Raw genomic sequence first — 12,595 nt, forward strand, 5'->3', positions numbered from 1 at the left:
ACTTGCATTTGGCCCACTACTATCTGCTTTTAGCCAAAACATCCTTGCCCATGTCTTCTTGCTAGTGCTAGTCCAGCTGTTGTTTATAGAGCAGATTCCCCCTCCTTCTGTCTGCTCTTAATTACCTCATGAAATGTCTTATGATTTTTAGAGGCCTAGCTCTTAGCTATATGCCTGAGCCCTTGGCTTGTATTTCACTGAAAGCAAGTGACCGCCTTTTTCTACACTTCCTCCCTTGCAGGTCCAGCACTTCTCTCCCTTCCCTCCAGCCCTATCGCCCCCATGGGTCCAGCGCTTCTTTCTCCCTTTCCTCCAGCCAGCCCTCCCTCCTGTCAATGGTCCAGCGCCTTTCTCCCTTTTCTCCAGCTCCCCCCCCCCCTTCAGGTCCAGCAGCCCCCTCTCTTTCCATGGGTCCACTCCAGCAACCCCCCCTCCTGCATTTCCAGTGCCCCCTCTATGTGGGTCCCTATAACCAGTCTCCAAATGACACACTGATTACAATTTATAGCAAATCACTACTCTACCTATGCAAAGTTATTCCATTATTATACTTTCTTTGTGTGTACATCCGTATGCTGCACAAGCCAGTATGTTTGAAAATATAAGTGGGATCAAATAAAAATGGTACCAACAATAAAGAATGAGAACATGGAAGTAGCTCACAGGGTTGGTTGCTTTGTTTTGAGGCTCCCTGCTCCCTGTCCCCACAGTCAGGTATCTGAGCTCTCCCTGGCTTCCTTTGGGTCCGACCGGTTATCTCTCCTGTTTCCAGCAGTGAGCATTCAGCACTGAAGACAGTTGCTTTCTGCTGCCCCAGTTCGTCTCGTTGCTCACAGGAAATTGAAAAGGTGGGATGAAGCAGCGATGGGGACTGGGGCAGCCAGAAGCAGCTGTCTTCAGCCCTGCCCACGTCGCGCCTCACTGCTGGAAACAGGGAGGACAGCTAGCCAGCCAGACCTGAAGGAACAGAGGAAGAGTTCAGCTAACTGACTGCGGGGACAGGGAGCAGGGAGCACAGGGAGCCTGAGGAAGCAAAAACCCGCCTGGCTGGCCACTATTGTTGGGGGGGTGTGACACAGAAATGGGGGGGGCCTGGGCCCCTGGGGCTCCCTGTAGCTATGCCATTGGAACAAGTCACAGGAGGAGGAGGACGATGACAACGATGCCGAGAAGGGACCTGAGCCCAAATTTTGGAAACCAGTTGTTAAAGTTTAACAAGCAGCTCCCAAGATTCTTTAAAAATTAGCATAGTTCCCTTTGGACGCCGTATAAGTTGCATGTTATTGATTCCTCTAGTCCCGATGTCTGTTGGTCTTGACACTCCCAAACGGGTACTCTCAGGCATCTTATATTTGATTGAGTGTGCCTTCGCAAGTTCTGGTCAGAATTCTGGTCACAGCTGGTAGCCATTTTTCCCCTCCCTGGCTCCATTTCTTATCCATTTGTGATTCTTCGGGAGCAGTTCTTTGGGGGTCGGCTGACTCCTAGTTAAGAGGCTCTTGTTAGTGCCATGGTCTCTTTGGCATTGAAAGTGATCTTCTCCCACTGGAAGTCCTTACACCAGGCTACTTATCAGGAATGGTGGAACTTATTGCTCCAAATGTACAAATTCAAATTACATCTGGCGAAGAAATCTTCTCGCTTCGCTTCCTACAGGGAAAAATGGCTGCCACTGGTATCTTATTTTGCTTCGGTATAGAGATAAGCACTGAGTTTGATGTATTTTGTGGCCTATGCATGCTCTATGTCTGGATTCGTATCCTCCAGCCCTCCTCCTTCCCTTTTTTTTTTCCCTTTCTTCTTCTCCACCTCCTCTTTCTTCCCCTTTTTCTTAATGTGATTCTAGTTGTGAATAGTTGCTTCTTGAATGTGAGCTCCAGTTTTGCCATGATTTGTAAATGTTGCTTGTTGTACTGTGGTGAGCTCCTGCTTCTATTGTATTGTATTGTATTGAATTCCAATAAAAGATATTAAACTTTAAAAATTAACAAACAGCTCACGCAAGCCGGTGTGAGCCAGCTCCAGTACACCACTGCCTGGCTACATAAGGTAGAGCTACTGCAGGATGGAAGGAAGGCAAGCGCGAAGATTCCGGGCCGGGAACAGTAACTGGAACTGTTTTGTTTTGGTTTTTTTACTGCGGGAGCAAAGTTTTTACTGCTCCTGCTCCCTTGGGGCAGTAAAAGGTTTTGCTCCCTCATCCATGGTAAACGGACAGATTTTTTTTTTTTACCACAGATCCCTGTCCCTGTGTCATTCTCTACCACAGAGGTCAGTGAGGTACATAGGACAGCAACCAATGTTTCAAACACCCTGGCTTGAATATGGAGGACTTTAAAAACCAGACCCAAACTGGGAACCAATGCAATCATTGTAATAAAAGTCAAGCACTCTCCCCTTTATTCCCTCCTAGACGCAATCAGGCTGCAGTACTTTGAATAACTTGAAGGGTTGTTTGTTTGTTTTTAATAATATCTTGAAAACAGACCAATATATAAAGCATTACATTAAAGTGTTTAAACCACAATACTCAAGGTTGAAACCCAAAACATTTGCTTTTTAATTGATGGATAAACTTCACTTTAACCCCTTTGGTTACCACCATATGCTCCTTCCCTAAACCCTCAGACCCCATAAGTACTCCAAAATTATAACAGCACTGTACCAGCTAATTCAGTACTGTAACATTAGACTCCACATGGATTGCTTTGGTGGGGATGGAGACCGCACTGGTTAACAGGACACACTGGGTCCTTCAATTCAAATGCAGGAACCAGTGGAGAAGATTGAAGATCAGAGATTGAGCCATGAGAATAAAAGGAAGTTTAACGTAGCAAGCTTCAGAGCTTAATTTGGCTATGATTAAGGATCAGGCTGCGGCTCACCATAAATTAAAAAAAACACAGAAAACAAGTAATCTGATGTAACATTATGAGATATTCAGCAGAGTAAATCTGCCTGAATTCTCATTGTTATTCCCTAAAAGTTCATTTGGTGTCAGTGTTCTCAGTGGTAAGGAGAGATCAGCCAGCCAATAGGAGAGAGGTGCCCGTGCCTGCAATTTATTCCAGCACTGTTCCTGAGGTCCATTCTAACAGTGGCCTTTTGCTGAACTCTGTACATCCTGCACCTGCTAGAAATGGCTCCAGCTAGTCTAAGGAAGGTTCCAGTGTAGGAAGTCTCTAGAACTGACAGTTTAGAAGGTGCTGGGAGTTGTAGAAGCCTGGGAGGGCCTTGCCATATTCAGAGAGAAGGTTATAGTGGTAGTGGAGTACTCCCTGAGAGTATTTAAGTCCACTCCCTGCTATCCCACTTTGTCTTAGGTCCATCTCCCGCCTCTGACCTTGCAGGGAGGTCCCCTCACATATGCCTGAAGAAGCAGCCTAACTGAGATAATCAGCCATTTCCATACCTTCACAGGGTACTTGCTAGAGGAGGAAGGATTCAAGAACAAGAAACAGAACTAAAAGTTACTGCCTTGTTTTAATGGACAGGAATGGAGAACCTGCCCACCCCTACTAAATCCTAAAAGAAAGGAGCAGGGGGTCAATTTGTTTTTCCGCTACAAAAACCAGGATGCCTTTTTCCAGCTATACAAAACTATCTACCATTTATTACCATCTTGTCTACCGGAGCCACCTGCGAACAACTAGAGGCTGGAAAAACTGTAACTGAATAATAACTAAGCACTGATATATGTTTAACATCTGTCAATATGAACAGCAGATATCCTAAACTGTGTGCTAGAAACATCCTTACCAATTTGGTGAGTAGGTTTAACCATCTAAAAGAATTAAAGTAACCATTAATTGTATTTTCATATATGTCTGAAGAGAGGAGGAAAAAACTAAATAGTTACTACTTGATCAGTGAAGAAGTGTACAGTAGTACCTCGGTTTTCGTTGACGTCGGATTTCGTCGGTTTCGAATTTCGTTGATTTTTTCGACGAGAAATTTGTCTCGGTTTTCGTTGGTTACCTCGGATTTCGTCGAAAAAGGACATCCATCTCCCAATTTGTAATGGAAGATGGACGTCCTCCCAATTTTGGCCGTCCTCGTTAATTGCCTTGGTTTTCATCGGTTTTGGATTTCGCCAATTGTTTTCGGACGGATTATCGACGAAAACCGAGGTTTCACTGTACTGTGGTTAAATCAATAAAGGACAGTAAAGTTTGGTACACACAGTAAAAGACTGTGTATGGAGTGGATTACCGACTCAAAGTCCAGTGCTACTTGCTGCGGCCTCCCTGGATAAACCCAGGTCCTGCCCCTGGTCCCAAACCAAAACATTTGATGTGTGCCTCTTCCACCCAACTTCCCAGGTTTACACCAGGCACCTACCTACGTTGCAGACAAGGGGGATACACAGAAATTGACTTTTCCAGGAGGAACCAACACCGATTTTGGAAGGTGCCACAACAATATTACAGGGAGATCCTTAAAGTTCTCTGTGAGTTCAATCTCCATATGCCCTGGGCTTTCTATGTACCGTTCTGAGCTGTTGGCATTATGGGTTTAGGGGAGGGGGAAAAACTGGGAATATGGTGATTTTTGAGGACAGTCTGAATGTCACCAGGTACTAGATGATTTTTAGGCAGGCGTTCAAAGCAGAGGACTTCATCTGGTGACCTGCTCCTGGGAGTGAGACAAACACAGAAAACTAACCTCCGCACTTGCAAAATCAAAGAGCAAAGTCACAGCGAAGGAGACAAAAAAGATGATGCCAACAAACTTCTACTGAACTCAAACAAGCTCACAGCAAAAGTTTATTCAAAATAATCTTGTCTTCCTGAAGGACTTTAAACAAACTACATTCTCTGAGGGTGCAACTCATGAAAAAGAAAATATGTTAGACTTCATGACGTCCTATCCTAATAGCTTGATTAGTTCATTCAAATGGAAGCCAGTACCATGGTCTGACCATTTCCAACTGGATTTCATCCAAACTCATCGCCACCAGAGGTAAAATCAACGAGGCCACTTTCTGGTCGGAGCTAACAGATTCCTTCACTACCACACCTCCTATACATTGTTCGATCATATCCCACTGGAACACCAAGGTGAAAGCCATACTAGACAAAATTGCTTCATTTACCACTAAAAAGGTCAAGGCATCCAGAAATTTGCCATGGTTTACAGAGGAACTATCCATCCTAAAAAAGGAATGTTGACACCTTGAAAAGCAATGGAGAAAGAACAAAGATACTACTGATAAATCCAAATGGAAGTCTGCCTTCTGATGCTAAAAAAGAAGGTAGCTGACTCAAAATGCCAATACTATAGCAACCTAATAGGTCAAGATGATCTTGACAACAAAAAACTTTTCTCCTTAGTTAAAACACTATCTTCCACTAATAAGGATGAACATTCAGAGAAAACATGTCTCACCACCCAAGACCTCACTGATCATTTCTCCAATAAGATCCTCCAAATTAGGTCTAAGGCAACTCCAACAGAGGAAATTAACCCAACCCATAGTTCAGCCTTAATCGCTGGAGATCTTACAACCCAAGGAGTCAAAACTGACCAAAACTAGGATTCTTTTCAACCACTGCTGTTGAAATGCTCTCAAGCCAACTACTCCCTGGATCAATGCCCAAAATACCTATTCAAATCCATCCCTGTGGAAGCAGTAAACTGGTTACTCAATTATTTCAATGATGTGTTAAAAATTGTCTCTCTTCCTCCTGATATAGGCAAAATTGTTCTCACTCCACTACTGAAGAGATCTGGGCTAGACGTAACAATCGCCTGCAAACTACCATCCAGTGGCAAGCATACCCCTTTTTACTAAAGCATTAGAATCCTACATTAATAAACAACTCTTTTCATCTGGAAAAAATTTCTATTTTACACTGGTCACAATTTGGCTTCAGATCATCACATAGTACGGAAACATTACTGCTAGTTCTAACTACATAAGTCAAACAACACCTATGCAAAGGCAACCAAGTAATTTTTCTCCAATTTGATATATCAGCGGCATTGAATGCGGTTGACCACACATTACTACTCGATCACCTACATCAGATAGGAATAACAGGGACTGTGCTCAAATGGTTCAGTGAATTCCTTTCAAATCAAAGCTATTCTGTCAAGCAAAACAACCAACTTTCAACTACTGGTCTACTAACTGTGGGGTCCTGCAGGGATCTCCCCTATCACCAATCCTGTTCAACCTCTTTATGTCATCCCTTGCCTCAACACATCTGGAACTTAATGAACTTATCCCACGTGGATGACATCCTGCTTCTCTTACCAGTAACAGCATCAAACAAAGATCCAACTCAGTCTGTAATGAATAGTATGACTGCTTTTAGCACCTGCATCCTGACCAATAAACTGAAATTGAATGCGCAAAAAACCAAGGTCCTGTGGTTCCGAAATCAGGGAGCTGAGGTCTAGTCATCAATATGTTTGTCCAATGGTCAAAGCTTTACAGTTGAATCTGAAACCAGAATATTAGGGGCCTTCACTCACCTTCTCTTCCTATATTAATCAGTTATGGAAGAAAACGCTATTCAAAACGAGACAGCTACATCTAGTCAGATCATTCTTTGACCAAAAAGCCTTTGCACTACTAGTCCAAATGTTAGTCCTACCTCACTTGTATTAATAACATTCTATTTCTTGGTATTAAGTGTCAATATCAGAAAAAAAACTGCAAATCGTACAGAACACTAGTATACAGATCGAATACATATACTAGTTTTTCAACTCATCTAAACAAACTGCACTGGCTTCCCATAGCAGAAAGACTCAGGTTCAAAGCTGCTTGTTTAGTGTTTCAAATCTGACAGGGCTTCTCCTCTGAACTGCTGAATAAGACTGCTTCACTATATCTGGTCCAGTCTGAAACAACAACTGAGGCTAGCATCACCATTTCAAAACACAATTTGAAATCAGGTTTTCAGCTTCCTATTCTCCATACTTGGAGTCAAAATGTGGAACTCTCTACCTATTCCCTTCAGAACAGAAAACAGCTACTTCAACTTCAGGAAGAGAATAAAAACCTTTCTCTTCCCAGAGATTGCTTCATAATAATCCATCATCACTTCTACTTCCTAGTATCATCCATTATCCTTTCCTTTAATGTTTTTAGTCTCGTGCATTACATCAATGGTCTCTAATGTTTCTCATACCTCACACTAACATAACATAGTAACATAGTAACATAGTAGGTGACGGCAGAAAAAGACCTGTACACTATCTACTTTTGTCTCACCTAGAATGTAAACTGCACTGAACCCCGGAAAGGGATTATTAGCGGTATACAAGTATTGAATTGAATGTTGCATAGGTTTCAGTCCAAGCGATACCCTTTTGAAGCCATCAACAAAAGGTATAATAGAGCTGTTAACGCAGATAGAGATGCAATACTCCCTTGCTCCCTCTCTCCCCATCTGGCATTTCTCCCCTTGCCCCCTTCTCTTCCCATCCAGCATTTCTCCCCATTCAGCATTTCTCCCCTTGCCCCCTCTTTCCCATCCACCACCTCTCCTATGGCTTCTGCTGCTTCTCCCAATGAGCAGCAGCAGCAGCAGTGGGCAAATCAAGGAGTACAAGGCGTAAGGCCGCAGTGTTCTGCTAATCCCCTGCCCCTCTAATATCAACTTCCTGTTCTGAGGCAGGGGATTGGCAAAGCCGACAGTACGCATCCGAAAACTGTGGCCCTGCGCCTTTTACTCTTTGATTTGCTTGCTGCTGCTGCTGCTCATTGGGAAAGCAGCTGTGGCCGCAGGAGAGAGGTAGGAGATGGGGGGATGAGTGGGGAAGAAAAGAAAAAAAAGGTGCAAACCACACAAAGCATATGCTTAAAGTTATTCTGCATGAACAAAATTCCTTTGAAAGATACAACCAGCAGGGAAACAGATCAGTGCCTTTTGCTCTCTTCAACACCCCCATGTGCCCAGACTGATTAATAGGCCAGAGATGCTTCCTCTGATTATGTGGGTAGGTGTGTTGGTCATAGTCACATAAAAGAAAAAGAGGATATTTTCCTAAAAATTGAAAGACCTAGAGGACATATCTGAAGAAGTCCAAAAAGAGGACATTTCCTCTTAAAAGAGGATATATGGTAACCTTACTCCTGCTTCCTGTCCCCAGAGGAGGGCAGGACAATTGGGTGGAGTCAAGGGGTCCATGGGGGGAAGGGTCGGGATCCAAAGCCTACTTGGCCAGTAGGGAGGCCTGCTGGAAAGGGTCATATGAGCTGAGTGCTGTACTGTGACCTATTTATTCCTACACTGGAATCTTTACTCCAGCCGTGAGCTAGAATAAAGATTCAGCACTACAAGAAAAGTAAGAAAACTGCACAAAAATGTAACATGGTTTTAAATATCAGAATCAATTTAAAATTCGGCCTTCTGCATGCCCACTGCATTACCCTGTAGCTTGATGGTTTTACCACTGATTTTTTTCCCACACTAAAACTTCTTACTGCATGGAAAAATGTCTACATCAGCCCCTGAGTCTGTACCTGAGACAACAGAGGGTAAAATGATTTGCTCAAGATCACAAGGCACATCAGTGGGATTTGAACTCTGATTTACCTGTCGCCTTAAACACAAGGATGCTCCTCAACCCTGTATCTTGTGCCATATTAACTTACTCAGACTTGATTTAGTTTTCTTTAGATCTCAAAGGGTGTTTATCCTCTAACTGGTCCAAAAATACTCCTGCCATTATTCAGTTGGCGAGGGGGGGAGCCGGCTGTATTCCTGGATATTGGGCCACGTCTTGGCACTGACATTGAATATCCAGTTATCGGTTGGCTGCTAAAGCTTATGCGGTTAATTGTAATAGTAAGCCCTTGACCACACAAGCTGAACTGCTTAAAGATAGGATTGTTATTTATGTGGCCCAAATAAGCGACTATCATATATACTATGCCACAATTTGTATTTATTTATTTGTGACATTTATATCCCACATTATCCCAAAAAAGTTTGAGTTCAATGTGGCTTACAATAAACAGTATAGGATACATAAACAATAATGCATAAGAAAGTAATTTGTTGTAAGAATCCAATTTTACAATATAGTATCATAAACGTACTGGGATAGCTATGGATGTTTAACATCTAGAAAAATCTATTATGAATGAGAAATTGTGCATGAAGCAAAAAGAAAGTTAATGGTAAATAGAGTAATAACCAATTCAGGTAATAATTAATTGTTTGAGATATGGTTGTTCTTTGTGAGGGTTTGTTTGAATAGGTACAATTTGAGGATTTTGCGGAATCTAGTATATTCCTCTAAATTTCTTATTTTGGGTGGTAAGGAGTTCCATCGTTTGGTTCCTAGGTAAGTGAAGTCTGCAGAGTGGACAGTTTTTTGTTATTTGAATATTTTTACTGCTGTAATTGTCTATTGCTTATGTTTGATTTATTCTTGAGTGAATTTCTTCAAAAAGGTGATAAATAAATCCTAACAAATAAATAAATATGCAGTTAAGACCTTAACATCTCCACCTCTGTAATGCCCACGTGTTTGCTGTTTTTGGACAGAGTACGCTGAATGATGCAGAATTTCTCAGCCCAGTCCTTAGGACACAGCCAGCCAATCAAGTTTTCAGGATATCCACAATGAATACACACAAGCTTGGAGCAGAGGAGTGGCCTAATGGTTAGAGCACAGGTCTTGCAATTCAGAGGTGACCAGTTCAAATCCCACTGCTGTTCCTTGTGATCTTGGGCAAATCAGTTAACCCTCCATTGCCTCAGGTACAAACTTAGATTATGAGCCCTGCTGGGACAGAAAAATAGCCAGAGTACCTGAATGTAACTCCCCTTGAGCTACTACTGAAGAAGGTGTGAGCAAACTCTAAATAAATAAGTTAGCTCTTTTTGGTTAAGACACTAACCACAAATGTTCAGTGGCACTATGCAGATAAATGCCACTATTACTTGTGGTTAGCCACCGAAGCGATTTAAGTGGACAGGAACCTCTCCTGGCTGCTTATTTTGAATATCGGCCAGATTGTTTCTTAAATGTGAACTGTGGTTTCCAATCCTGGGTCTAGTCCAAAATCTTGGAAATAAATCACAAAATCCTTAGATAGTGAATTTCAAATGCTGAATTAACTCATCTGTTTACCAAAATACTTCAGGAATACCATGATGGGGGTGGGGGGGGGTAACATTTCTAGCAATCAAATCTTGAATACTTCATAAAAATACTGGTAGGATGAGCTGCCATCTCAGGGGGTGAAATGAGATAGCTAATAATTATGTACTAACCTCCTGCATCACTAAGTAAATGAGCAAAGATTTGAGAACATACAGAGAGTGAAAAAAGGGTTAGGGACAGGCAAGTTTCTAAGTTATTTTCCAGTGCATAAATTACTCCAGTTTACCCATGCGAACTTCCTGATATTTGTCCTTAGAAAACTCAGGGTCAAAATCGTAGGGATTTGATAAACACTGAAAATCGTCCCTGAATATCAGTGATGATAGGTTTCTTCAGGACAGGTCACTGACCTGTGCTCTTCATCATTCGCTCCCCTGAGCTAAAAATAGGCGCATTTTGTGGAGGTATAAAGAATAACTAGGACTCTGCTGCCCCCAAATTACTTCAGTAGACAGCAACACCCCTTCCCTCTGACCAACAATGTAGCTCCGTCAATGGGCAGGTAGTTAGTATGGTGAGAGGCCTATGTCCCAATCCCCAACCCCACCACCATCATCATCATCCCCAGTATACGCAGGTAAAAACTCTTTAATGAAACCAGCTAGCAGCAACCTGACTGGGAGCTGGGCTGCTGCTGCTAACTCTGGGTGCAGACAGACAGAGAAAAGCATTTCTCCCATGTCACTGGGATTCGTACTCACCATCCATCTGGCTGCTGGGAAAGGGAGGGAAATCCTGGTCCTGGTTCATTGCTGACTCGTCCTACTTGGCGCTGTGGTACTTTCACTTCTGACCTCCTCCTTCTGCAGGCATTCAAATTCACCTTTGAGCCTCAGCATGCAAAAGAGATTACCGAGTAGTAGTTAAAATTCTAAACAAAGAACATGGTGAGATAACCTGCTCAAACCAGCTGCTACAGCCTTAACCACCTGACTGGGCAGACTGGATGGGCAACATTAGTTTTTTTTTTGTTTTTTTTTTCATCTGCCGTCATTTACTGTTATTTCAGACTAGGGAACAGGCACTTGGTACTCTGGCTGGCTCTCTTTGAATCTTTTCTGCTACACTCTCTGTTCCAGGCACTCTTCCCAATTTTCCTCCACCTCCTGCTAAAGGTGAGCCCTATTTCATTCCACATTCCCTCTTTTCAGTTCTGTTTCCTTTTTCTTTCTCCTTTGTCTCCCCTTCGGTCTCTACTCTTTGCTTTCCTTGCCACTTATTTTGTACGTCTGTGGGAAAATATGGACTCAAGACTTCCGTCTACCTCTCTCTCTGCAGGGGCAGTATTCCAGCTTCTCTTTGTCTTCCCTTTGCAGTACTAAAGTGTATCTCAGGTTTCTCCGTCTCTGTACCTCTGCCTCTTTCTTTCTCCTTCCAAACACCACAACAACAGATCTGTAGCTAAAAGAAATCTTGATGCATTTCACCTGAAGGAATTTATGTCACTTGTTAGAACAAGAAAAGGAGCCTGTCTTCCCAAGTTCCCAGAAATATTACAAGCATTTACCTGCCAAATCTAGATTCTGTAAAACATGGAAGAGCAGGGAAATAATATCCTAAGGGCAATCATAATTAGAGTTAAATTCAGGAAACTTTTCATAACCATTTGTACCTGTGCTGCTAAAGTATTACTACACTTCATTTCTGTGTACTGCTAGTAAATGTAGGCAGCCCTGTATTCATACACATAAAGGAGTCCCTGCTCCTTAGGTCTTACAAAGTAACATACCCTAGTAAATGGTGGCAGATAAAGACCTGAACGGTCCATCCAGTCAGCCCAACAAGATAAACTCATTTTATATGGTATGTGATACTCTATATGTATACCTGAGTTTGATTTGTCCTTGCCTTTCTCAGGGCACAGACTGTAGAAGTCTGCCCAACACTGTTCTTGTACTAAGTTCGGAAGCTAACATCGAAGCCCCTTAAATTTACACTCCAGCCCATCCATATGTATTCAGTTATGATCAGGGCGTAGACTGTAGAAGTCTGCCCAGCATCGGTTTTGCTTCCCAATTACTGGCATTGCCACCCAATCTCTGCTAAGATTCTGTAGATCCATTCCTTCTAAACCGGATTCCTTTAAAACAAAATCCACATGTTTGAATTCCATTCCCATTTTCCATCTCCACCACCTCCCACAGGAGGGCATTCCACGTATCTACCACCCTTTCTGTGAAAAAATACTTCCTGACTTTACTCCTGAGTCTGCCCCCCCTTCAACCTCAATTTATGTCCTCTAGTTCTACCACCTTCCCATCTCCGGAAAAGGTTCGTTTGAGGATTAATACCTTTCAAATATCTGAACGTCTGTATCACATCACCCCTGTTTCTCCTTTCCTCCAAGGTATACATGTTCAGGTCAGCAAGTCTCTCGTTGTATGGTTTGCAATGTAAATCCCATACCATTTTTGTAGCTTACCGCTTCCAGTCTTTTTACATCTTTAGCAAGATACAGCCTCCA

General features: G+C 42.6%; 1 protein-coding gene across 3 annotated transcripts in view; it reads right to left on the minus strand.

The window, feature by feature from the left end:
• The window catches only part of CARD10 (caspase recruitment domain family member 10), a 188,378-nt gene extending 177,403 nt beyond the window's left edge, over window positions 1-10,975 (minus strand). For all 3 annotated transcript variants that reach the window (XM_030210306.1, XM_030210298.1, XM_030210314.1), the window contains exon 1: window positions 10,833-10,975. In XM_030210306.1, coding sequence (XP_030066166.1) covers window positions 10,833-10,881 — 49 coding nt within the window. In that variant the 5' untranslated portion in view covers window positions 10,882-10,975. The remainder of the gene's footprint in view (window positions 1-10,832) is intronic.
• Between the last annotated feature and the right edge of the window lie 1,620 nt (window positions 10,976-12,595).

This window comes from Microcaecilia unicolor, chromosome 1 (genome assembly GCF_901765095.1).
Source record: "Microcaecilia unicolor chromosome 1, aMicUni1.1, whole genome shotgun sequence".
Lineage (NCBI taxonomy): Eukaryota > Metazoa > Chordata > Amphibia > Gymnophiona > Siphonopidae > Microcaecilia > Microcaecilia unicolor.